This window comes from Ciconia boyciana, chromosome 8, assembly GCF_034638445.1.
Source record: "Ciconia boyciana chromosome 8, ASM3463844v1, whole genome shotgun sequence".
Lineage (NCBI taxonomy): Eukaryota > Metazoa > Chordata > Aves > Ciconiiformes > Ciconiidae > Ciconia > Ciconia boyciana.
The window spans coordinates 56891138-56917399 of record NC_132941.1 but is presented as its reverse complement, the minus strand read 5'-3'; the positions used below and the strand labels follow the sequence as shown (position 1 = coordinate 56917399).

The following is a 26262-nucleotide window of genomic DNA, read 5'->3' as shown; positions in this document are numbered from 1 at the left end:
TTAAAAACACTCCATGAATTGATCACAAACTCCAAAACACTTTTTTAAAAAAAAAAAGGGGGAGGGGGGTAAGAGGAAGGTAACATGGCCATGAAAAAGCAAAACATAATCCAAATATACAACAGTAGAGCGTGGAATAATTAATTTAACCCCACTTGAGAGTAAGACTTTCAAACAAGTCACGCTTTTGGTTTTGCCAGTCCTTCTCTGAAGCTAGGATAAGTCATTCTTCCACTTTCCACTATACTCTCACACAGATAAGCACAAGACACTAATTATTCGTCTTTTTGGTGGAAAGGAGAAGAGCCATACTAGGGGAATTTTTTATTTTGTTTTAAAAAATGAAATTTAAAATGACCAGCAAGCCAAACAGCATTTACAGACGCTGGTAAAAGTGAAGGCAAGAGTTTCTTCACAGAGCTCTACTGTCATGCCCCAATTCTAACCTTTTACTAGTCCCAGCCAGGAAGCCTCTTCCAAGTGGAGGGCTTGGAATTATCCCCAATAGTTTTAGTATCGCAGAGGGAAGCGTCCGTTGTTGTTACCAGATTGGGATCCTGAGGCACGCTTTCCAAGTAGTGCTTGTGTGCAATGTGTGGTTGTAGTTCAGCAGGTCACATATACATTTCTACAAGCTCTACTACTAAAAAAATTTCCACCTACATAGGAACCTACATAGTTATCCCGTGCGGACCAGCCCGGGTACAGCTGCATATGAAGCTGTCGTTCCTTTCTTGCTAGTTCATAGTATTTCGCTTGTTCTTCTCTGGATAACGCATGCCACTGAGGTGAAGAAAAGAGAAAAAGACAAAGTAAAAAGCACAAGTGGTTTTTTTTTAAACGCATTAACAGCAGTGTGTATTATTTATATATAAATACAGTGAGAGTTGATTTTCATAAAAAAAGAGATGAAAACATATGATTTGGCATGCTGCCATTCCTATTTTATTTATAACTCCAGATTATAACTCCAGTAAACTCAACTGAGTCACAATTTATAATTTATTTTCACTCAGCCCCTTTGCCTCCTGATGAGAGAGTAGAATAAAGAAAACGAAACAAAAACAACAAGCAGGGGAGAGGGTCCAGAAGCTGAACCACTTGTCGTGAGCCAGGTCTCAGTTACAGATTTACAGAAGGTCTCCCCCTCCCTTCCCCACTGGCACCCCCTCTCCTCTCCCGGCTCTTACAGGTGCTGATACTGGTACTGTACTTCCCAAAGGCTTTTTCCTTCCCCATTTACTTTTCTGCCTGTTTCTAGGACAAAATAAGAAATTTGAGATTTTTCCATCTCCAGGTGATGGAAGTAACATTGAAATAAGACTGCTAAACTCCCCCCCTTCCTTGTGAATGACCCCAGTGGCAAAAAGTGCCTGCAAAAACAAAAACCAAAACGTGGCCTGTGGTTTAGTTACTTCCCTATCCATTATCAAAAGAATAACAAAACACAGGGTTTCAGAAGGATGGAACTCCCTTTCTCTGCAAGCAGTGAATCCTACCGAGTTTAAGTCCCTGCCTGTGCTTCTCCCTTGTTACCTACCCTTCGACCGAGGATTTGGTTGATGGCTGCACTCTCTTTCAATGTGCATTCTGCTACAACTTTTGCTCTCATTTCCTTCATATACAACATAAATGCATTAAGAGGTTTCTTTATGTGTGGCTTCTTTTTCTCTTCTTCTTTTTTGGAGTCCTGATGTTTTCTGAAGGGTAAAGATACAACAGACATAAACCTCACAGTGAGAACTGTTGTTGTGAATTTACTGAGTTAATCCCCTCAATCCCTCTAGCATTAATCCTCAGAAATTAGTCTCTAGAAAGATGACCAGAAGGTTCTCTAGGGCCTTCACCCTGGCTGCTGTATGAGAACAGTTTTAAGAGCATTATAAGAAAACCTATCTCATATTTACGCAATATCACGAAGTACCCTCTCAGCCCCTAGAAGAACCTCGGAAGGACATGGGCACTCAGGAAAATGGGTTCATGGGCAGGGCTTGTGAGCATGATGGTAGAGGAAATAATTACACCCCATCATCACTGGGAAATGAAATGCTGTCTTTCTGCTTCAACCGTGAAATGAAGGCAAGAAGCACCAGAAGCACTAGGGGCAGAGGTAGACCAGGGCTCTCCTGGTTCAAACCTAAACTTGATACCAGCTCTCTCTGCAGCTTTGAACAAGCCATTTATGCTCTGATTTATTGTCTCCTGTTGTGTATCCAGTATCTCACAGCTTCAAACCGGGCGCTGAGTAACAGGGAAACCGGTCAAGAAGCTTGAATCTTGATCAAGCAAATTCCACTTCCTTGTTAAAATGGGTGAAATTAGCAACTACTTATCTGTGTCACAGAATGACTCTGAAAGACTGTTACCATTATTTTGACACACTTTAGTAGTTAAACCATGTTCAAATCAATTAGAATAGAAGAGGAAAAGCAATTTAAAAAATATTTTACAGCAAAAACATTCCTACAAATCCAAGCCTTTTTAAAAGCCACACGTGCACAGGTGATGCTTTGGGTGTTCTAATAATAAGACACGGAAGCAACAACTTACGAGCTGTGGAGTGAGCCGACGTCGCTCTGGGAAGATTCCTGTTTGACTGTTGGTGTGACTATGGCCGGATGAGGGATTCCAGTTGTATGTAAACTATGGTGTGGCGGGACCATGTGTGGAGGAAACCTAGAGGAGAGAAAGCTGTGTAAATCGTCAGAATAAAAATGAATGAATGGGGAGGGATGTGTACACACATTAAAAAAAAAAAAGGCATATAACAAGCACATGACAGCTAGACAAAGCATATGAAAGCTGGCAGCATTAATTAGCAATAAATTAAACATAATGACTCTTCTAATGTCATTAAAGCCAATCTTCCCCTTCATTATCATTACTGACATGAGACATCATGATTTTTAACATCTTTAACAAAAGGCAAATTCAACTGGATGAACTTGGATGAAAGTGGAATTTCAGCTACCTGCAAGAAAATCCACCAGTCCATTTCCTTGCTAAGAAATTATCTGTGGCAACCAAGCAATCAGTTTTTATAGTTCTGAATCATGTTGTGAATTTGGGATGACATCTTTTGTTGCATATTGACAGCAAAATAAAATATTAATGCCAACACAATCTAGATGCATTTTTGATAATCCTTATAGATGCCTCATTAGCTACATTTTGTTGATGGAGCAGAAGAAAATATTTGTGTCTAATAAATCTCTGAGCCACATTGCTTTAACCGAAGGTAGGAAGATTGTGGAATTAAGTCAATTTTGACCCATTAAGGTAAGCTAGGAAGCCTTAAATTCATGCAAAATAAGTCTAGCCATTCTAAAGAGAAAAAATGTTGTCAGCTTTATGGTTTATGGTCATATACACAGACAGGCCCCAGTCCTGCAACTGGATTCAGAGGGATGTGCAATCCTTCTGCATGAATCTAATTGCTCGGTTGGGGCCACAGCACAAACATGGCACAATCATTCAGACTTTTTACGTTTTAACTAAAATGAACAAACTTCTCAAAAGCAGGATTGACGTCTTATCATTATTTCTCAACAGTCTGAGACAGGTTTGGCAGTGAATAAGGAAAGCACACTATGACTGACTGCCTTCCCCTAGAAAACCCCCACTGAAGTCAACAGATTTCCAGGGAATGGGATCTAGCCTAAAATTTTGGCTCAGAAATAATTTCCCCCAAATTCCAAAGCTAAAGTGATCTGGCAAACGATAAGGTTTTTTATCATTGCTAATACCTACTCTCATCTCAGATTTTGAACCACCTTGGTCCAAACAAAATACCCCAAGAATATGGAACACGCAATGGGATAAATAATTATTTCTTCCATCTCAATATACAATGACTTTTTCTATCAAACAGGATTTAAAATGGGGTGATATACCATGGATAAGTAGACTGTGTACAAGTATCAGAAATATAATGGGATTTCTTCCCCCCCCCCTTATAAATTCCATTACTGAGCTTAACCCTCCCGCAACCCAAACTGCCTAGACATTCCCTACATTCACAAGATGACACAGTAGTACTTTCATGAACAAGAGGTACTGTCCACTATGAGCTCTGAGGATCTTTGTCTATCAGCTGGTAGTACTCAGGATCATTAGACAGAAGTATTTTGTCTTTGAAGGCAGTGGTGGGAAGAGGAGGGACTGACAGGGAGAATGTGAAATTGTTCAAACTGTAGAGAATTGCAGCTCCTCACAAACAAAGGCATGGAGGGAAGGAAAGGAGGAGGGTGTGATGGCAAGGGAGGAGGAGAACGGGCAGCAAAATGGCCATTCCTACTTCTGCTAAAGACTCACGGACACAAATCTCCAAGGGGATTGTCAAAATGCCCTCTCCACCCTCTGACAAAAGTAGCTGGGAGAGAAATGCACGTTTGGGGAAATGCTTTGGTGCATGGTAGGTCAGAACAGAAGACAACGGCGAGGCTGCAAGGAGACCGACGTCCTGGTCCCACTTCTACCACAGAATTGCTTCACCATCAGGAAGACACAGACTGGGCCTTTGTATCGGTTTTTTTTCTGTTCTCCCTCTCTTTATTTTCATGTGTATGTATTCTGATTGGACATACTTAAAGTTTGTTCACACAGTGCCTGGGGCCTTCAGTCATAGTACAATGCAAACAATAAAAACTGACAGTAAGAGCTTTTTTCAAAAAAAAAAAAACACCTTACAAACATGGGTGAAAATAAAACCCATGGCAAAATCCTGACCTCACTGAAAGTGGTATAAGCATAGTGATAAAAAATTGACACAGATCCTGTCGAATGACTGTCTGTCCTAGGCAAGACCCAGCATTCAAGAGAGGACTCTGCTGCTGGGGCTAGCTAGGGTTCAAACTGGAACGAGAGCCAGTGACAAGGGGACAATTAAGGATGAAGATGGAGATGAAATGCCTACCTTCAGAGAGCAGGCAGGAAGAGCTGCGCTTATTTGACATGAGGACACAGTGGGAAGGGCAGTGGGCATATACCAGCAAGGAAGAAGAGCTGAGTGCCATGGTAGCAGAAGGACAGAAGGGTATGAGGGTGGACCTGAGTAAGATTAGACTCATCACTGGAGAAGGGTTCCCAAATATCACAAAAGACTGATTACAGCTGGAGTTAATGGGGACAAAAGAGGGTGCCTGTTAAGCTTCTGAAGAGGATGCCGTGATGTGGCCATGATAACTGGGTCATAGACTTGCTTTTCAAATCAGAATCTGGTCAAAAATTAAAACACACTGCAAAATTAACTCTGCCTATGTGGTGGATTGTTGTATGGTCAGGATGTTCAAAGGAAACAAATTCAACAAAAGACAGGCAGTTATTTTATTCATTTATTTCTGATGAAGATTTACGTACTTCCAGCTAACAAAAAATTGAGGAGGGTGAAGAAAATCTGCAAAAAATGTACCTTCCCCCTCTAATTATGGGAATTTTTTTTTCCCTATTACTGTTTAGGAGAAAGAATAAGTATTTGCACATCGGAGAGTGACCAGATGGGGAGGAAGGGCAGTGGAGGAGGAGAAGCCTACGTACACATTTTGTGTGACAGCCTGGAGGATGGCGAAACCTCCACTGACTTCAGCTGGGCTGAGATTTTACCCACTGAGCTCTAAACTTCAGAGACACGGCAGCCTTCATCAACAGGCAGCTGCAGCCCAGTAGTTATTTTTGGGGTGGCAGTTTCCCCAAGGAAGTTGTGTGTTCATTACCAATGACCAGTCATTATTTCACACTGAATCTCTCCCCCTCCAAGACACAAGGCTGCCTATTGGACTTACACACCCCTTCCTATGTTTAGGGCTATAAAAACATGCTCCAGAACCCAAAGTTGCTCTCACAATCCCATGGACTTCAGTGGGCTGGGTGAGGGTTCAGCCCAAAGTCTGAGTGCCTACTTATCTCCATGTAATGGCAATATGAATGGGGGAAGAGTGTTAATTTTTAAGTTCCTGGCTACACTCCAACTTCAGTAATTACATTCAGCAAAAGTGAATTTCCCCTGAAATTTCAATTACAGAAGGTATTTTCCACTGCCACTACTTAACTGCTTGCAGTGTTTGCCTGGTGTAATTCTGCTAAATTATTTCCTGATTTCCTCTCACAGCAGTTGTTTTTTCATAGTGGGTCCACTGTTTGCCCATCAGTCAGTTAACCCTGTCTCAATTTACATTAAGGGCATATTATAGAGGGGTAATGAAGGATCAAGAGATCTTAGAAGCATGTTGCATGCATACAAAGTGAGTGGGGCTATGCTACAAGCAGAGAAGAGTTGTAAATGGTTAAAACAACCTGAAGACACTACCTTAATAGTCTAAACCATTTATGAAAATCACTATTAGTCACCCATTAACCTTTTATAAACTATTCATAAGCACACTCTAATGAACTGTAATTACTAAGCTTAGGGAATATTCAGGGTTTGGAAGCATTATATGCTCCAAAGGTCTATACCATAATGCAGGCAAAGATGGGAACTACTTTTAAAGGAAGGCTCTGGAAAACCGTGGATGGAGGGGTGAGGTTGGGGTCTGCCCTAGCTTCAGTGTTCGGGTGGAGCCAACACAGCAACCCCAAGGCTTGTACCAGGGCCCTGCGGGACTGTTGCCTGGAGGCCAGACATGAACGGCGTGTCTGCAGGCAAGCGTGGACATCCGCGGGCACGCCAACCCCATCTCCTTGCTACGCTGGCTACTGAGGGCAAGGGCTGTCCCACGGCTGAGCTCAGGCACTCCAGCTGATATGGCGGGCATGAGAAAACATGCGTTGGACCATGTATCAGAGCATGGTCTGCCCAGAGGGTGTTCCCATGTACGGGAAACCAGGAGAGAAGTTTCTGGGCTGAAACAAAGGATAAACATCTTAAATCTATTCCTCACTCTGCGTGTGCGCCTGAGCATGTGTGCATGTACAGGCTTATGTCAGAGACAAAAAGAAAGGCCGTGTGTGTATATGCACACCCCTCACCTTCGCCTACGACATCCCCCTGTATTTTTTTCTCTAGACAAGTATTCCATGAATTGCAATAAACACCCTAAAAATTCTAAGTAGCTCATTATACTCCACTGTCTCCTTTTATGGCTCCAAGCCAGAATATAATGATGAGTCTTAACTTGTTAAGGACAACTAATTTTTTGTTCCTGGCTGTCTCAGGGGCTTCTTTCTTACTCACTCTCACTTTACTTCACTGTTGACATGTTTCTGTTAACTGGATGTCATCTGCCTGCCTTGATTTTATGCACAAGCAGTGGGATGCATTTTTCTGTGCAACAATTCTGCTTTGAGTTGCATTAGATTTGTCATTATTCTCTCATTTTCCCCTTGCACTTGTAACATTTCATCTATTCCTGCCTTATTTTTTGAGCCACGGTGCACCCACATTATGGTTTATACATGATCTTGCTCCCTTTGAAGCCGGCAGATTTCAGAGCCAGCCCTCGTCAGGAGAAGTGCCTGCTACCAATTTAGCAGGCTGAGGGCCCCGAGCTCCAACAACTCAATCTAAAGGGGGTCACAGGGTGGCACAAGCGAGTGTCAGCAAGTGCTGTTTAATTGCCAATCTAGGCTTCTCCATGGTGTTTAAAGTATAATGACCCATCACTTAATTCTGAGAAGTCCTGGCCCTGCTGCTGAATGGAATGAATATCAAAGGATGTGCTAGAACAGGGCAAGGAGCCTACATTTCCTATAACTGCCATAAGTATAATAGACCTCTACTTCTGTCGTCCCATTACCACAATAATGTATTTAATTTGCTGTGTACTCTTTTTAACTAGATACCTTTCATAAAGCCTATCTTGGGAATATTGCCTCCCCCCTCCCACATCTCCCCCCTCCCTCAAATGACTAGCCTCTCTAATAATAATTAAACTAAATCAAGCTCTGCTTTGCCTCACACCATGCCTGCAAGTCTTTTATAGATATTAAAAAAGATTAAATGGAGGGAGGGAACCATTGTTTAAATTTGCAGCTCTCTCCCTAACCCAGGATTTTTTCTCCCCCTTGCGGGGCCTATTATTTATTTTTAAAGTTGATTTTCCAGTTGTTCCTCTATTTGCTGGAGCAACACGGGCAAATTTTAATTTTTTGCTTTTACTCTACTTGTCTAAAGCACACAACACACTATTTCCCTACCCATTCACTCACAAGCTCTAGTTACAGGTTTCCATTTCTCAATGAGGTGTGTTTCCCCCCAGCCCCCTCCCAATCTTTTCCTCCTTAAATCCTCTATACACCATCCTTCACATATTAAACTGCAGAGATGGAGAGGAAGGGACAGAGCAGGGAAGAGATGTGGAACCTTGCTATGTAATGCATGCTAATTTAATTATGTGCCATCATCAAAATGGATTAGCTGTTTCAGCCCATCAGGAAAGTCTAAACCTCCACCGATTTAATTAACCAGACTGAAAATCAGATGAACAGAAAATAAAACTATCATTAGAAGCAATTAGTGATTACTTAAACATAGTGCTGCCAACCAGTTTGTAAATAAAACTAGCAGCCCCTGGAAAATTAGATGGAATTAATTGGAGGCAGGGAGGGGGAGAAATATATACTTCTAAAGCTTTAGAGGGTCAGGCAGGCCCTTTTATGTTGACTATCAGTGTTTGGAGCTTTGGTAGGACAAAACATAGCGCAATAACCTTCCTCCCAACTCTGCTTGAAGAGCAGCCCTCCTCCCTCCCGAGACTCCTCTCTCACACACAGAGCGCTGCTCTGGGCGATAGCCACCGAGAAAGCAAAAGGTATCACGACTTCTCCTCCTTGCTTTTTCAACATCACATTCTCCCATCTTTTTCATTTAGTTTGCCTTTTAAAGATGACTTCCCGCTCCTCCACCTCTCCCTCAAAAACAAATTCTTAAAGCCCAATGACAGCACTAAGACACCCTCTTCTCCTCAAATGGGAAGGTACCCCTTGTCCTCTCCTCCTCCGTCCCACCGAAAAACTAAGGATGACTGTTTAACTGAAGTGCTTTCAGAAATACACTTCCTAGATGAAATGCCCTCCTCTAGAGAGGGTGGCAGGAGGAGTTACATTTGCTCTCAATTCAGGACCTCAGCATTTGAACTCACCTTGACATGGAAGCATTGACGGTCAGAGCTGTTGGGTAAGGGTGGCGGAAACCCCCTGTCGTGATTGGGTACACTGGCTGACCTTGCCTGGCAAAAAAAGAAGGGAAAGAGAGAATGAGAGAAAGACAAAAGGTTGTGTGTTTAAAAAAAAAAAAAAAAAAAAAAAACACACAACAAAAAACTTCTCTCTGCACAGTAAGCTTTATTCTCATTTGATCAGAACAAAAATCTTGGGGATTGTACAGCAAGGATCAAAGGAAAGAAACACAGAACAATTTGAATGCCATAAATCTGATAGGAATGGCTAATTAAATTTTATAACCTCTGCTTATGTCAATAGAGACCCTCTCCCCAAGCTGAAACTAGGTGTTTTGTTGTAATAATTAAAGGCGAAGTCTCGCTTGCTTTAATGGAGCCATCACACTAATTGAGGGCTACACATCCAAAGGAAAACAATAATGAATGTAAATTTATACCAAAATAAAGTACAGTGAATCAAAGGACTTCAGTTGCGCTTTGGGCCTCTTTCGGTATTTAGATCTCGGTGAGAAAACATTAAATTAACAGAGCTTAATTTGTAGCCTTTTGTCAGATTAACAAGTGTTGACAAGAGTTACCGGGGGAGAGTCCCCAAGAAGTATTGTGGGTAACCAATAGACAATCACACCTCATTACAATAATTAAAAAATACAGCAACATGCAAAACAGCATCCTCATGAAAGACACACAACTTTTTCTGATTGAGGTTTGTCTGTGCTGGCTAGTTCTTTTCATCTGTCCTTCAAATGTATCATCTGACTGGGCAGGATGCTTTCTGGGGGGGTACTACGCTAGAGCCATGCAGGCCAGTTGAGGATAGATGGGTTGGGAAGTTGATGGTGAAGCACAGGTGGCAACGAGAGGGGAAATAAAAACCTTGGGTTACTTCTGAAAAGTTGGCCATGCTACTCTCCTAGAGCAAAAGCAAATGTGATGGCATCACCCCACAACAAAAACCACTCAGAGAAGCTGTAAGAGCTGTGGGTAGATAAGTACACCATGGGTGTTGACTTGTTATAAACCAGCGGTGATGACAGTCTTCCTGTGACAGAGGTGGCCATTAGCACCTGCCTGATGCAACTGGCCACACATGGCAACATTTGCATGGTTTGGCAGCCATGACATGAGGTTCAAGGACAAACCTGTGTCTGCACACATAAAGATGTATGGCTCTGAGACACAGATGAGCAATGAGGCACAGGTCAATGACAGTGAGGAATTTCTTCCCTGCGCTCTCATGTCTTTAACGTTAACTGACTTTTGGCATTAGCTGAGTATATTTGTTTTAAATGCTGAGGCTGTGACTGTGCAAACTTGAGCTAAGCAGTTGCAACAGAAGAGCATGAGATGGCTACACTGCAGCTAGGCACTGCAAGCAAGAAAGAAGAAAAGGAGCTGACATGCATTCTACCAGTGTTGAGGATGTCCTATGTAAAGAGTAAATCATCACAAATGAGGAGGAATTTAAGATTTCAGGGAGCAATGCTCTGGGTTTTTCTTCTGCTCATGCTGTGCTCTTCTGGAGAAACAGCCTTCTGCAGAGAGCTGATGCACATGCTTCACCATCAGGGTGGGAGAGCCTCTACCCAAACAAGTTGCACGACCACCCTGTGAGGAAGGGCAGCCTGCAAGGTGGCCAGAAGTGGGTTGCTGTGGCCAAGGTCCAAGCTCCAGCTCTCCTCCATCCACACTTGTGTGTCTGAGAAAGGCCCCCAAAGCCTTTGATGCCAATTCCTCTCCCTGCCCAAGACTTGGGTGTGCATGGGGACCCCCTGCTCTGCTCTGCTCTCCTTCTTAAGGAGGCCAAACTTGTGAAGAGGTATTTTAGCACAGCTGGCCAAACCACCTCAAGCAGAACAAACTATTTCTAGCTTTGGGCAATTCATTTCTAAAGAAATATGATCTCCCCAAAATTGATGAGCCCTGTTATGTGAGAAAAAGAGGGTAATAGTCTTGACTTATAATACAGAGAACCATTGTATCCAGCAATATAAATGTATTTGATAAGTATTTAAATCAAATATACTGTACAAAAGGCCTAGGCAGTGCTTAAGTGGATTATAAACCCATTGCAGAGGCGGCAACGTAAGAAAAAAAACAGAAAATAAGGACTCAATTACTGGAGGAAACCTCATACCCAACAAGGCTCTGCAAGTGAGATATGAGGAGTTGAAAAGAAAAGAAAACCCCCCAAACTAACTTTCCACAGCTTTTTACTTAGTCAGTTTTAAAGTAAACGAATTCCTCTTTCTTGTTTGCAAGAAAATTCCATTCCTCAGATGCCAACTGCCCAGCCACGTCTCAACTAGGAATGCTGCTCACTGGCCGATGTAAAGCTCTACTGTTTCACAAGAAAATGAAAGGGGTTTCAATGGGGAAGGCCAATGAAATTTAAAATTGCATATTTAGAGTGAGGATGGCCCTGGTAAAAAAAGAGTCCATGAGAACCACCCTGAGCGCCTAGAAAACCAAATCTGAGAAAAACCCAAGTGGTGCGGTGTAAAGGCATTAACAAGAAAAGGATGTTTCTGCAGAAAGGTTTAAAAATTCATGCTTCACGAGCCATCAGCTGGTTCAGATGACATGCAAAGCTGTGTCCAACTGCTCATGTTTGTTTAAGACCACATGACCTGGCATAAGTTCTAATTAATCTTCATGAGGTGGTTAAATTCATAACCACTCAATGAAGTGGCAGTTGGCAAACAGACTCATCTCAATGCACACACACATGCGCACGCACACAGACATACATGATTTTTAACATAAATTTTACACATCAAAAAAGAAAAAGGAAATTAAAAAAATGGAACTCCTTACTGTGGTACTAACCATCCTAGCGGATGGGGGATTTGTCCTACAGTGCCCGGTGATAACGGATAATAAGGAGATATATCTGGAGGATGTGGAGGCCTTGGAATTCCTATGGAAGAGGAACATAAAGCAGCGTTAGTATTGAGACAGGGAAATAAAATATAAGGAAAAAGCACATATGTTTCTAAATCGCTATCTATTCATTTTTATTACAATACTCATGGCTTCACTTTGGGTTTCCAAAGGCTGTTTCAGTCTTATTTTGTAAAGTGAGAGTCTTGGCATCTTGTTAAATGAGATTCAACCAGAAAAACTGATGTGATTCGCTCCCTCAGTCACCTCTCCAATCAGAGATAATTATTTGGTTATTTAGGATGAGAATTTAGGAGTCTCAGCTATAGTTTTGGTGTGATGCTGTGCTAGGTGCTGTCTTAAATGCTCAACAGAAAGATGGTCCCTGTATCAACTTCATGGTTATTTTAGTCTCAAATTCAACAAAAGAGCACAGGCCCTACCCATACGTTGGCTGGTACTCAATAGCATGGCGTTATTCCAAAGTAACCTCCAAAACGAGTTACAAAATCATTATCATTGCAAATGATGTTTGCTTTTGACCAAACCTAGGAAACCCTTCCCGAAAACTAGGAGTGGAGGTGAGAGCCCCTGGAAATGCTTGGTAAAACTGGGGGAGGATGTTGAAGGTGTGCAGGGGAGGACAGAGAGCCCATCCGTCCTCTCTGAAACCGGTGCAGTTCCTACTCAGAGAGCAGAAATCAGCTCCAGACACAAGCCTTAAATCTTAATTCTCCTTACCTTAACAGCAAGTAGGAATTACTCAGAGGAGTAAGGGTTACAAGATTGGGTCTTTCAATTAACAAGCCGGAGTACAATTACACAGCAGAAGCAAAATTAAAACAGAGAGCATTACAAGGAAGGGGGTACTGTATTCATGGCTAAAAACTATTTTTTTAAGTCACTCGGGAAGCTTTTAATCTCTAAATTAAATCTCCTTGTGTGACATTTTCATGCAGACATTGCTTTTTCTCCATTACAAAACCCAAACAGATTAACTGGGCTTTAACCATCCGGCGAGCTATTTGCACACTTGAAAGAATGTTCACAGAAGAAAAGTAAACAGTCTACAGACGTTAATCATATGTTTTACGATAACCATTTAAAAGCTATTCCCTGTACTACCATTATTTAAATGAGAGGTTGACTATGCCATTCACTTGCAATACCCAGGGATGGCGAGATGGATTCCTTTATAGTCATGTGAAGTTAGCATTAAGCACAATTAAAAGGGGGCCCCAGTTGAAGTGTAGGGAGTGAAAAACAGCTAATGCACAGCCTCATTCAAGGGCTGGAGTTCCGATAAATTATCTGCATACGTTAGGGCCGACACAGAGCAATTTCTTTGACGTGAATTCAGTTCCTGATGTACTTTCCAATCAACTAGCTGGGATTTGGATTAACAAAACCAAAACCACTGTCACTAGGATCTCAATGCAGCCCGAAGAAAGAAGATTGACACTGTTTCACTTCTCTGGGCCCTCAGGTTAAACAGGGACTCTTAAAAAAGTTAGAAAAACATGTAAATTCTACTCTCTAACACCAATAAATCTAGTCAGGGTTTTACATGGTGCTCTATATTCAAGAAGACTGCCCTTCAGGCTGAACTGAGAGTTGGGTAGACTTACATTGGGGAAAAGAGTTGCAAGTGTAGAGCTGGAGCTAAGTAGTTAGAGTGGATGAAAATTCAACATTATAGGAGAAAAATGGCTGAACTCCTGACACAGAAACAATGGGATTTGGGGAATTAAAAGAGATTCATTTTGAAACCGGTCATGACCCACCACCTTTAAAATTCCAGCTGCAATTTTGTAAGTGCAGATCACAGAACGTACATGTTTAACTCTCTGGGTCGTGCATGCAAACCAAGCACTTGGTAGATCGAATTACTAGGTGGGGTATCATGCCTGCGAAGAAACACATCTGCAAACGACCCCACACATGCAACTCTTGGTGTCACCCTGTAGAAGCTTTATGAAAATTAACCCGGTACGTTTCCTTCTGAAGCTTAATTGGCTTAAAAAGAAACTATTTTGTCTGGGTTCTTGCATGCGTTTGACATTTTACATGCCCCCTTTGGTGCTCCAGCATGGGAAATCCTGCCTCCTGCACTCCTTCCTCCTAATACGTAAAATGGAAAGATCCACCCACCCACTCTCAAAAAGACCCAAACTATTTCCCACCTACCTGTTTTGGGATCTACATCAGCTGGTAAGTGTGGAGGAGGGTTTCCCGGTGTGAAGTGCTCATTGCTGTACGTGATAAGCGGCGTAAGAGGGTGTACATGGTGTGGGTGCTGCACAACTGGCACTTTGTTAGACTGTCAAGAGAAAAAGGTCGATGGCGTTAGAGGAGTGCCAGGTACTCCCCACTGCAGCACAAGACATGACATACAGAAATCTGAGTACCCAGGATTTCAACATGGTCCTCAGACTTTTCCAGATCCCTTCTTGGCGTCACCCTTGCAGTTTTCCCACCCTCTTGCTTAAAACCTCCTCACACACTTTCCCTGCTCTTGCATTTCTTTAATCTTTTTGACCTGTCGTGCTCCTGTACGGAGCAACAGCAATTCTTTAAAATTTTTCCTTTTTATTTTATAATCTTGTGCTTCACCTCCAAGATGCAGGCAGACTCCTCAGTGAGGGGCTGACAGAGTCCCCCATTTAATTAGCACAAGACCCAAATGCTCACTGACCCGTAGGTCTTTTCCTTTCCCCTTCCTGTCCTCACTTTCAGTTCTGCATTTTACTGCTCATTGCAAATACTCCAGATAAAAAGCCTTTGTAGTGCTAGAGTATTCCCTTCATCAGCAAGCATTAAGCTGACAAGCGATCACCTGCATATTTTATATATATATATTTTAGAAGAGCTGATTAGTTATCAATTCATCAGAGAGCTCTAATAAATGGAAACTGGATACTGATGAATTAGGCTGCTAAAATATTCAGCTATATAAATAATGGCAAAAACAGAGATAAAGCCACTGAAGTTAAGACTCTTGTGGGGGGAATAATCACGAGATATCATGAGATTTCCTTGTCATATTCCTAGCTCAGGGAGGGGGTGATCTCTTTCTTAACAACAATTAAAATAATAATAATTAAAAAAAAAGGAGTGAATGAATGAAAGGAAAAGGCAGGCTGAACTGTAACTTACCCTTACAAGATCACAAAGAAAAAATTAAGCTGAAACAAGCGAACTGCTGGACCATTTACTGCGAGTAATCCAATTGCAAAAAACCCTATTCCCCATAGAGGATTTTCACTAAAATCCTACAACAGGGACATTTAACCAGATTAGGTACCAGCAAAGATAAAGAGGCTGGTATTAGATGATGAATGGATTAGAGTCAGGTTTCATTTTAGAATGTGTCTTCATTTCCTTTTATTACTTTAAGTAAGGAACAATTTGCATTAACATCAAGTAAAAGGAATCACATTAAAATAAAGCAGTGATACCACAGCGGCCCCCGATAGCGCCGCTGCCGTTCAGGGTCTGCCAGCACTCTCCTGCTCGCCCTCCTGCCTGAGGACGGTCCGACCCCATCACTCGCGCCCCAGCACCCCCAAACACACGTGCCCTCGCCGTGACACTTTAGACAAGTTATTATCTGATCTCGGTTCAAATGCTCTGAGCTTCCCTTAAAGGCATTTCAAAAATAATTCACTTATTCTTTGGGAATGAGTTTCTAGACTGGGGGGAAGGAAGAGGGAAGACAGACTGAGAGCTAGGAGGAAAAGAAACTTCAGTTTTCCCCCGAACAAACAAGAAGTCCCTCCACCATGCTTTGGTCAAGACACAGCAGAGCTTCACCTTCTTTCAGCCTCCCCCACCCTGGGAGGCTCCCCCAGCCCCAGCCCCTGCCATACGTAGGTATTCGCTTTACCCCTTTGACAACATGCAAAAACAAGCGTGCATGCAACAGAAGCAAGCCAAAGAGCAGTGCTTATGCTTCCCACAACTTTTACCATGTTTATTTCTTTTTGCAGCCCTTACACGGAACGATTCCCCTCTAATAAGACACATGTGGTGCAGGAGAGTCCCACGTCAAGCGGCCACCAGGCAGCACAGAGCGTGGTCGCGACAGCCAACGCTATGAATTACAGCATGTTGTGTTGGCTGGGCTGTAGGTCAGGTCTTCTGCCAGCTGTACAACCAAGGACAACTTTTGGCCGCACAGATCCATAGTGGTTCACATCAGAGGAGCTATGGGGATTTAGCCCCTTAATTCAAAAAGCCGAAGGAGAGGCTCTAACCTAAAATCCGTTCTCTTCCAAGTAAGCCAACCTAAGCAGTCCGACAGTAACTGAAAGGTTTGGCAAGGGCTTCACATAACAAATCTTATTATACACCATGCAAACTAGCAGGCATCTACTCAACAACAGATGACATTATATGCCAAATGACCACTTGATCTGGTTCACAAAAAACAATAATTCCCAATAAGAGGGATTTTTGCTGGCTAAGAATTGTGTGAACTCTTGCTGTTAGGTGACCCACAGTGCGGCTGGTAGCTGCTGTAGCTCTGTGCTCTCCCAACTCTATCTTCACATCATTGCAAAAAACCCTCACCCAGATCCTGAGAGACATTGAGGGCTGAGTTCCACGGAGAGCTTATTTTCATAGAAACTGGAACTGGTTAGTTAAAAAAATAAGTAAGTGACAGAATAACATTAGAGGGTCAGACTTAAGCCGACAAACAAGAAACAACATGAGAGAGGAAAGCCGGACTTATATACCTGTATCACCAAAGCTAGATATACCATAGGGGGTTACATGTAAACTGTGGGAAACTACCACCCACTGCTTTGATATGCCAAGACCGCCCGCAATATCTCCACAAAACAGCACGAGTGCTAAATTATTATGTATTTTACTTAACAGCTTTCAGAGAAAAATAAAAAGCAAAAGGAAAAAAAATTAAAAATCAACAACCAAGAGTTTGAACTTTAGTCTGCAAACTTTTCCCCAGGTAAATAATTTTTATTTGGGTGACTGCCCTGCAGTCAAACAGACAATTCATATAAAGGTACTGGATGTAAGGATAGGATACTTTTTTTGCCACTCTGAAGATGCTGGGGCAGAGGTGTGGGGAGAATGTACCGGGGGAAAAGCAGGAACTGTCATCTACATGCTCAAAAATATGCTCTCTGGGACAGAGGAGTGTGATCCACTGCCCCTGCAAATCAGTCTGTATCTGTCTCACTACCCCAGGCTAGGTTTGTATTCTGTTTTGCACTGTTTATCACACACTGGGAAAAGGGACCGTAACTCCGCTCAGAACAGAGCGCGCACAATTCGCAAGCCAAGCTAATCATGCATAATATGCTAAATAAGCTGCTCTTTAAAAGCAGCATTCCTGAAGTTAACTAAGCTTCCTTGGAAAAGAGAAAAAGAAAAGACTAGCTGGGAAAGAGCAGGATTAATCCCTCACATGCATCTTCCTTTGAAGTCAATGGGAGCTCTGCCTGAGTAACAAGTGTGGTCCTAACCCCATCCACTGGCAATGAAAGGTAAACCACAGAAGCCATCAATAGGAGACACCTATTAGATGACCTTAGCCATCCCCCTGCAAAAGGCCCTTCTCCAATATACATTTGCGAGTACTTTATCAAGGGTCGTTTTAAGCTAATAGACATTGTGAGATGCAGGAATTTCTCTGGCAACTTGAAGAACTCCATTTATGGCTATGTCAGACACGGAAAGGGGAGCTGCACTGGTACACACAGATTAGCATCAGGGCATGCGGTAATAGGATGGGAACAAGTGGAGATTTCTGGAGAGAAATCCCACCATCTACAAAGTACCAAGTCATCTGCTGATAAATCACTCCTCTCCACTGAAAGCTGGGGTCTCATATGCTGGGTTAGAGGGCATGGTAAAGAATTGCAAGAAAACAACAGAAGTTTGCTTTTCTTGATAACCCCTGCCTGAAGCAAACCAGAGGAAATTGTCCCCATAGGGACTCAACTACTAAATCTCTCTATATGAATTTGAAATGCTTCTGGGAGTGCTTAAACACAGATGACTTTAAACAATAATGGAGCTCTGGAATGAAAAGAAAAAAAAAAAAAACCCACAACAAATTTTGGACTGATATATGTTTGAGAGGGATACCGAGATCCATTTAGCCTAAGTTCCGATAGGTGCCTTTAGGGAACAAAAAAAATATCTGAACTTCAGATTTAAACTGCAGGGGATTGTGTGTATAAATTGCTGTGTATTAGTCTGTTGCATGGTAAGGACATTTCATTAACAGGATGAAAGATACTTCTATGTGAATAGAGCCCAATTTAATACACCCCACTGATGAATACTCCCCATTTATTGAAGAAGTTAATACATGCTGTATAAATCAATAGTTCCTAAGTCTCTGAAAGCAACGTAAGACTTGCATTAGATGAAACATTGTATTGTTGAGCACACAAAGAGAGACCAACCTTTAAATAGGAAGAGTTCGTTACTGCAATTTCTGTTTGCAAATTCATAGCTTGTTTGGCTTTGGTAATAAAAACACGGTATCCACTCGAAGTCAGAGGAAAACATGCCAGAGAGGCCAGAGGATTTGTCCTCGCTGGGATAACGTGGGTTTAGTAAAAGCAGGTCTGCAAAAAAAGCCACCCAGGCTGAAAACAAGCCATCATGCCATTGCAGCATCGCAGCGGCCAAAGCCTTCAGCCTCAGATGAGCGGCCGGTGGGAGACTCCACTCTGACACATCCCCGGCGGAGCAGCCAAGGGCAGGGCAGGGCAGGGGGGACGCTCCTGCCCCAGCACAGCCTGAAACTCTCAGGGCCGCCGGCACAGCTCCCGTGGCCGCAGCCAGGCAGGGACCCCCTTCCCTGACCCGGGGCGACCCTTTAAGTGTACTTAAAGCCTCAAGTCCTGCTCACGAGGCAGGGATGGGCTGCCGCCCGCCGGGCACCCCTCAACCACCCGCAACCGAGAACGTGGCAAGGGAGGGACTGATCAGGCACTGGCACCCCGGACCCCCAGAGCCCCCTCCCCTTCCTCCATTACGAGTGATGGAGGAGGAATGAGAGCTCATCATTCACCTTAAAACCTATTAATCAACAGACACTGAAAACAAATGGAGCTAGAGCTCCGCCTGCCTTTTTTGCCATGTCCTCCTCTTTCCCGTTTCCCCATTGCTTGCCCTTTCTGCCGGAGAAAGATGGGCCCTGAAAGTGCCTTTATGAGCCTAATACAATAAAACAAAAGCAGCACAGAAGAGGGTTTGTCAGCCTTTTCCCCTCCTCCAGGGTGGATGCAGGAGGTCGATAGTGGTCTTGAATTAGCAGGCCCTCCTGGAGCTGCTCTCTGGGCTAAGCAAAGGGTACCATTCAATACCAGTCCACATTAAAAAATAGGTTTGTAACTTGTCTCCCTGTATTTTCCAGATGGTGCTGTTGCAGTTATGCTGACTATGGCCAGTGAAATACTAACAGATGTTCCTGAGCTGCTCTGCAGCTCCAAAGATGCTCGCAAGAGGAGAATTTCTTTTTTTCCAAAGGTTGATCTCTCCTTGGTTCTGCCTAGGAATGACACCCACCCCCCACTCCCAAATCAGGAAACTAAGTTGCAAGAAAAGGCAAATCCCAAAATATTGCTGCAAATATCGTAATATTCTTCTGTTTCCAGCCAGGGTCACCAACACCCAAAGCAGAGCACCACTCCAGCCCCGGGGATCACCTGCATCAGCAGCCGCTCCAGGTGGTACCCCAAACTTCAGCAAGGAAACTGCAAACCATTCAAGGTTAACTGAAAAGCTAAAGCCAACCAAACCCACCATCTATATGTAACTTGGTCCTCATCCCCTTCCCAAGCATAAAAATTCAATGTCAGTGATGAAGCATTTCCTGAAAAAAATCAAAGATTTAATTTTACCCGGCTCTGTTTAGCTAGTAGAGTCCCAGCTTATTTTTTTTAAGGATGCTTTCACACCTGACTAAGCATTTTCTCCTGAAAACTACTTCCCCTTGCTCCATTATGGCTGATACAGTGGCCTGAGCCCCTTCACAGTTTAATGTAGCTGATTTCTGCCTAAGGTCCTGCCCTAAGCTAACTGCCCATTGTAGCGGGAGACAAGGCCTCCATTGATACTCACAACTCGCCCTGCTAAAAAAAGGCTCATTTTCTTCTTTCACACAAATGATGACAGGAGCACTGACAACCATGTGCTGGGACAATACCTCCCCCAGTCAGAGCCTGACAAAAAAAAAAAAAAAAAAACCAAGCCCCCACTGCCCTCCCCTTAATAAAAAAAACAGGCTGGGGACAGGACACTTTTGCATCCCTCTGCTTCTTCCCCCTCCCTCCCTGACCACTTCCCAGGCCATCGAGTGCCTACCTGCTCCTGCAAGAACCGCCGGCTTTCCAAAAAAACCCCCAAAACCAAAAAAACCTCCAAAAAACCAAAAAAAAACCCCCCATGGTCTATCAGCAATCTCTCAGACAAAACAACAAAATCAGCTTCCTGGCTTTAAGTGTCCAGCAATTCATTCAATAAAAGAATAGTTTTCTCCCCCCCCCCCCCAAGTATGATGAAGTGCCCCCTGCATACTGGAGCACTAAGCCACCGTGCTTGACATTTTCGGCATCCTTCCTGTGAGGGAGCGAAGGTACTGAGGGGAGGGGGTGGGGAAGCAGGGGTTTAAGATGTTCAGGAAATTTCCACTTAATTTCGCCAAAAGGCAATTAGATGAAATTATCTGGTGACGATTAGCATGCGCCAAATCCTCTAGCGCAAAAGGGAAAGAACTGGGGTACTGCCTGCTAGTTCTTATGCATGAGAATTAAAACCACTAGTAGTAAAACATTAGTATTAAGTGTGCCCACACTTTGCTTTCAAAGCTGTTGTGGACTGCAATCTTACTGCTATGGTATTTGGGGTGTTTTCGGGTCTTTTTTTAAGTTAAAAAAAAAAAAAAGAAACGTGGGGTTTTAAATACAAGTTAAGTGCTGCATCCTTGGACCATGTGGTGTTACTCTAATGTCAGGTCAGCCCCAGACAAGCACGTGCTTACACACAGCCGTATATTTTGACATCCTTCAGCATCACTTGGAATTACACTGATGCCCGTTAGATTTTACCTCACTCATTCTCCTAATGCTTTTTTGATAAAGAGAAAGCACTCTGCTGCATCTGCTCTGCCTGATCTTGGCACACAAACCTGGACGCCAGAGTTACCCCAGTCTATAGCCCAGAAACTGTGGCCTGCATGTATCCAGCCAAGCCTTACACTGTATCTCAAAATTGCAGATGATTTGATCAACAGGTGGATTTCCCCGTACGAGGGGGACGGGGTAGTGCTTAGACTCTTCGAATTTCAGGCTTCGAGGTGCCCAGATCTATTTCTTCCGTTACAAAAGGAGAGGCACAGTTTCTTCCCCAACCTGACAATTACTGGTGCTTTCTTTGCATACTTTAGTTAATTACTAGACAGATATTATCTCTTTAGAGCAGGCAAGCCTTCGTTCATGTCTAACAAGGCAAAGGCAGAAAGACTTGTCATACATTAGGCTAAAACTAAAACCCCCTGTTCTCTTAAGCAGTACCAGTACAAGGTGAGCTGGATACAGGACCGCTAAGCAAAGAGAGTGGTGAAACCTGAGCAGGTCTTCAGGAAACGGCCCTCAACATAAAGGGGGTAGAGAGGGGAGAGATAGAGAGCAATAATGCAAGCACAAAAATTCAGAAAAGACGGGAGGAAGGGAGAAGTGAATATAAGCAAGACAGTGTTTATAATTGCCCTAATAGACCTTACTCGTTATGTGCTTTGTATGAGTACCTACTCATGCAATTTTACTTACTGCCTGGCATTCTCTACAATGCCACATTACAAACAGCTCTAATTCTTGCATACAAAAATCGCATATTTCAGCACTAGACAGACATATACTGTAGGAGAAATAGCTCCACTAATTTTGTTAGGGTATCTATGACTTCTGTCTACAGTAAGAACTTGAATGTGAGGCTGTTAAAAAACTGTGAGAAATGAAAAAAAAATTAGCTTGCAGCCTATACCCACTTATATTTGGTAATTTCAGTAATAACAGCATTATTTAAAAACTAACATGCACAAACATGCCTTAATATACAATGCCACGTTTTCAATACAGCTTTTTAAAATGCAGTATTCACAAACTATAGCGGACTGTGCTCAATACCAATACACAATATATCTAGCAAATGTATACTAAATAGCTTAACAAATAACAAAGCTCTAAAAAACGTTTTCATTTTTTAATGTGCTAAAAACAATACTTGGTGCCACAAAACAATCAAGCGATGAAATTAACTAAGTCCAGATCAATTATTTCTTGAATAAATTCAACAAAGTTGCCCTAAAAATGTGATGTTAAATGCACACCTGAACTGAAACACCTTGCAAATATTTTGGAAGAAAAGAAACAGGCACATTTATACAGCACTGCCAGGCCTTTCACCCCAAGTCCCAGTAAAAAGAATTCCTCTGAAGGTAAAATGCTTAGGAGATCTCCTCACCAGCCATGTAAAACCCGCGTATGCAACAACATGCAGTGAAAGAAGAAACATCTAAATAACTGTCCTTTTAAATTAATTCATTTTAGATGAATTCTACTGAATTTTATTCCTTGTTTTATACAAGAGAAGGCAAATAAATCAACTAAGATACTCAGGCAAAGGTATCGGAGACTACTGAAGTGATAGAAATCCTCCTCCTGGATCAAGTGACTCTCTAAGCAAGCTTGGCAGACGTAGAAAAGAAAACAGCAGAAAACTCAAGATTCCCACAAAACCTCTGCTGAAAATGCGATGCTTTCTAAAATTCTTAAATACATGTCTATTTTCTGTGTATATTATGGGCAATGTACAGAATTGGCTGAGGGGTAGGTATACTTTCTGTAATATATATTAATAGGAGAAAAAAAGTCTCATGGACTTCTGATAACGAACGCAGAACCACTGTGTCAAAACACGTTATCTCATATTTATCAACATTCAGTATTATTTTTCATAGTCCTTTATCACTGGGTGAAATCATTTTTATGTAGTGCCCCTAAAATGTTCATCTTTCACATGAGCTTTCTGAAGAATCCAGAAAATTTAACTGAGTGTCAACCAAACACAGGATCAAAAGCACCCAATTAAAAACTACTACATACTATTTTTAATATTAAAAAAAAAAATAAAAAAAAATCTCGTTTTGTGTATGACAAGAATTAAATCATTCCATCTCCAAACCCCCTTAACTGTAATGTATGTGCCCTGCTACAACCAACTTTTTCTCCTTAAAAAAAAAAAAACAAAACACCCAAACATTTTTACCTTCATGGTTTCAGAGTTAAGGAAATATCGTACTGAACTGAAGAGAGCTTTGAAGTGGCCCCCTCCACCCCAAAGGAGAAAAAGAAGAGCTAGTGATGTCATGGTCACTGCCTGAATGTATGACTGCGGATGTAACGCACGGCTAATACACGCGCACACACTTCTCCCTCGCTGGTAACCATTGTTCAGCATCCAGAAATCAGCCCCTGAAACCTGCTGTACACCAGGGCTCTGAAACACCCCCCACCCAACACACCCCGATCCCACCCTGGATGCACAAGAAAAAATCCCCCCCCACCCCCCGCCGCCCCCCTTTCCGTAAACCAAACCCCAAAATCAGGCGGAGGGAAGGGCAAAGAGGAGGAGTGCAACAACTCTGCCCCGCTGCACCATTGTGTCTCGACAAAACGGCGCTCTGCTGCTCGCTCCTCGCCACTGCTGTAAAATTAAAGTGTCATCGAAAAGTCGCGCTTCCCCCTACTAAAAAAGACGATTACCATAAAATAAATAAATAAAATCAACGTCGCTAACAAAGGTCACAGCTGGAGATGCTTGCTTGATTTCTCACCCCCCCCCTCTTTTTTTTTTTTGATTCCACACAGGAGGAAAGAAAAGGAGAGGGAGAGAGGGGGAGAGGGAGAGAAGTCACATCAGAAGTTCAATGGTCAAGACGGAAAGCGCGCACACAGAAAGTGCTACTCACCCAGCAATTCAAATTGAGATGCCAGCAGCCGAACTGCTGGAAGAGAGAGAACCCAGAGGCAAGCGCTCCTCCTTTACCACTCAAATCTTCCATTCCCACTAAAATTGCATCCCTCGGGTACATAACAGCTTTGTCTTTCCTTCTCTTAACCTCAAAAACTTTTTTCTTTACTGTCGAGATGCCAATTGTGCTGGCTTTGTATTATTTTCCTTGCAGCTTTTCTCTCTCTCTTTTTCTTTCCCCGCTCCCCCCCTTCACTTAAAGTACTGGAAAAGCTGTCTTAAAAGATCAAGATGTCTCCAGTTTTTTGGCCTGGTGTTTTCTGAATGCTCAAAATCCACTGTCATGTTGGCTGTGAGAAGTGTCTGATTTCTAAATTGTCGGCTGCGGTTATCAAAATTTAGAGAAGCCTCCTCTCTTCTCTGATATAGCACTTTACCATCATCCTTCCAGGGAGTGGGGAAAAGACTTTTCCCCCGCTATGCAGGTATGTCTGCTCAGAAGAGCTAAAAAGCAGTTACCCTGGAAATCAATGACAATGCTACTACAACCCAGGTTGCACAGGTATTACTAAATGCAGCGAGGAAATGCCGGCCGGCCGTGAGGGAGCATGATCAGTTAAGTGTAGCAAGCAGTCACTTTATCTGCAAGATTGTCAAATCCCTCAAAACAAATTTCTTAGGGGGAGAGCTGTAAGGAAAAGTATATTTTCTTGTCATTGTAACACTGAGGTGACATTTGGCAGACCTTTACCATTAGCTCTGGTCTCTCCCTCCCCCCGCTTTTCCTTTAGCGTTTAATACTTCTGTAAACCACTGACCCCACTGTAAAAGCGATGCAAGAGGAGCTTCGAGATCGTGAACGTTACGGTGCCCTGGCTATTGTATTTTCCCAAGCTGCCCCTGAGTGAGAATAAACAGGGGTACCCAGAGAGCATCGCTGAACTGAGCACGGGTGAAGCCTTCTCCCCTGCGCCTTGCTCTTGCCTATGAGAGTTGCGAGACGCCTGCTTCCTAAATCTGAGCCGGGTACCAAGGGCAAACCGCAGCATCCAAGTTTGCCAAGACTCAGTTTCTCATCTCTTATTTATCCGTTTCCCTAAAGTTGCAAAGTAGTTACCCTGCAACAGGGGCAAAAGCCACAAAGGCTGGTTTGACGGGGAATAATTAGGAAACCATGGCTGCGTTCTTCCCCTCCTCACTTTCTAAGCGAGTTTGTTAATGCTGATGGATGCTGCACCCGGAGAGCGATGGCCATGTGGGATGGACGCTGCTGCAGACGAGGCTCTGAAGGAGACCAGTTGCAAACACTTGTCTTCCCCGCGCACATCTGGGGACTCCCGCGAGTGAGTTCATCCCCCCCCGCCCCCAAAGAACGAAACAACAGGACTAAATAAATATACGAAAACATTAAAACTCTGTTTCAAACAGGGAGACCTTGAGCGGTTCCAGGTTTGCTTTTTACATGGCAGCTTAATCTGCGAAGGCTGCGGGCTAAACAAAAAAACAAAACAAAACAAAACGCAAAGCTGGCACCTAGGACCCGGGGAAAAAAAAAAAAAATTAGGGGCAGATGGAGCAAGCAGGGGGGAAATGCGTGCGTTTTCTGCCCGCCCGAGCACCGTCCCCCCTCTCCCCGCACTGCCCTGGCCTTCGCGTGCAAAGTGTCAGCCAGCAATCTTTAAGGCCCTTAATACCAAAACAAAACCCCGCGATTTCCCTTTACACGGCAATAACAAAAGCAACGAGGCTCCAGTTTGACAAGTAAAAAGCCCCAACAACACGGCAACTAATTGCCTTCCCTCCCTCTATTCACAGCAGCCACCACACTCCAGCGGCCGCCTTTGCCACACGTGCGATTTCCCGCGGCAGCCGCCAGCGCCGGGGCCGCTGACGGACCGTCCCCCCCCCTGCAGCCACTACCACTTGGAAAAGTGCAGCGAACGGGACGGGCAACTCGGCATCGAGCATCGCCGGCTCTCCGCTGAAGATGCGCGGCACATGGAACGGAGCCCGCAGCTCCCCGGGACCTCCCTATTCCCACACCCCCCACACCCCCCCCGCAACAAGCTTCTGCGGGATGCAAGTTTTCCCCCCGCCGCGGCCGCTGCCCCGGAGCCGTCGGGGAAAAGCAGCCCGGAGCGGGGAGGCCGAGGGCGGCGGAGGCGGGCGGGCGGCCGGGGGCAGGCAGCGGCAGCCCTGCCCCGCGCCCTCCCCGCCCCGAACTCTCCTTACCATGAGATCGCAATCG

General features: G+C 43.6%; 1 protein-coding gene across 13 annotated transcripts in view; it reads right to left on the bottom strand.

Moving 5' to 3' along the window:
• TCF7L2 (transcription factor 7 like 2) overlaps window positions 1-26262 on the bottom strand; it is a 181988-nt gene that overhangs the window by 14035 nt on the left and 141691 nt on the right. For 5 of the 13 annotated variants that reach the window (XM_072870407.1, XM_072870411.1, XM_072870414.1 and 2 more), the window contains exons 5-10: window positions 14187-14319; window positions 11934-12036; window positions 9078-9164; window positions 2551-2691; window positions 1541-1700; window positions 676-783 (exon numbers count right to left, since the gene is read on the bottom strand). In XM_072870407.1, coding sequence (XP_072726508.1) covers window positions 676-783; window positions 1541-1700; window positions 2551-2691; window positions 9078-9164; window positions 11934-12036; window positions 14187-14319 — 732 coding nt within the window. The remainder of the gene's footprint in view (window positions 1-675; window positions 784-1540; window positions 1701-2550; window positions 2692-9077; window positions 9165-11933; window positions 12037-14186; window positions 14320-26262) is intronic. The other 8 variants (XM_072870409.1, XM_072870412.1, XM_072870415.1 and 5 more) reach the window with 3 other exon arrangements.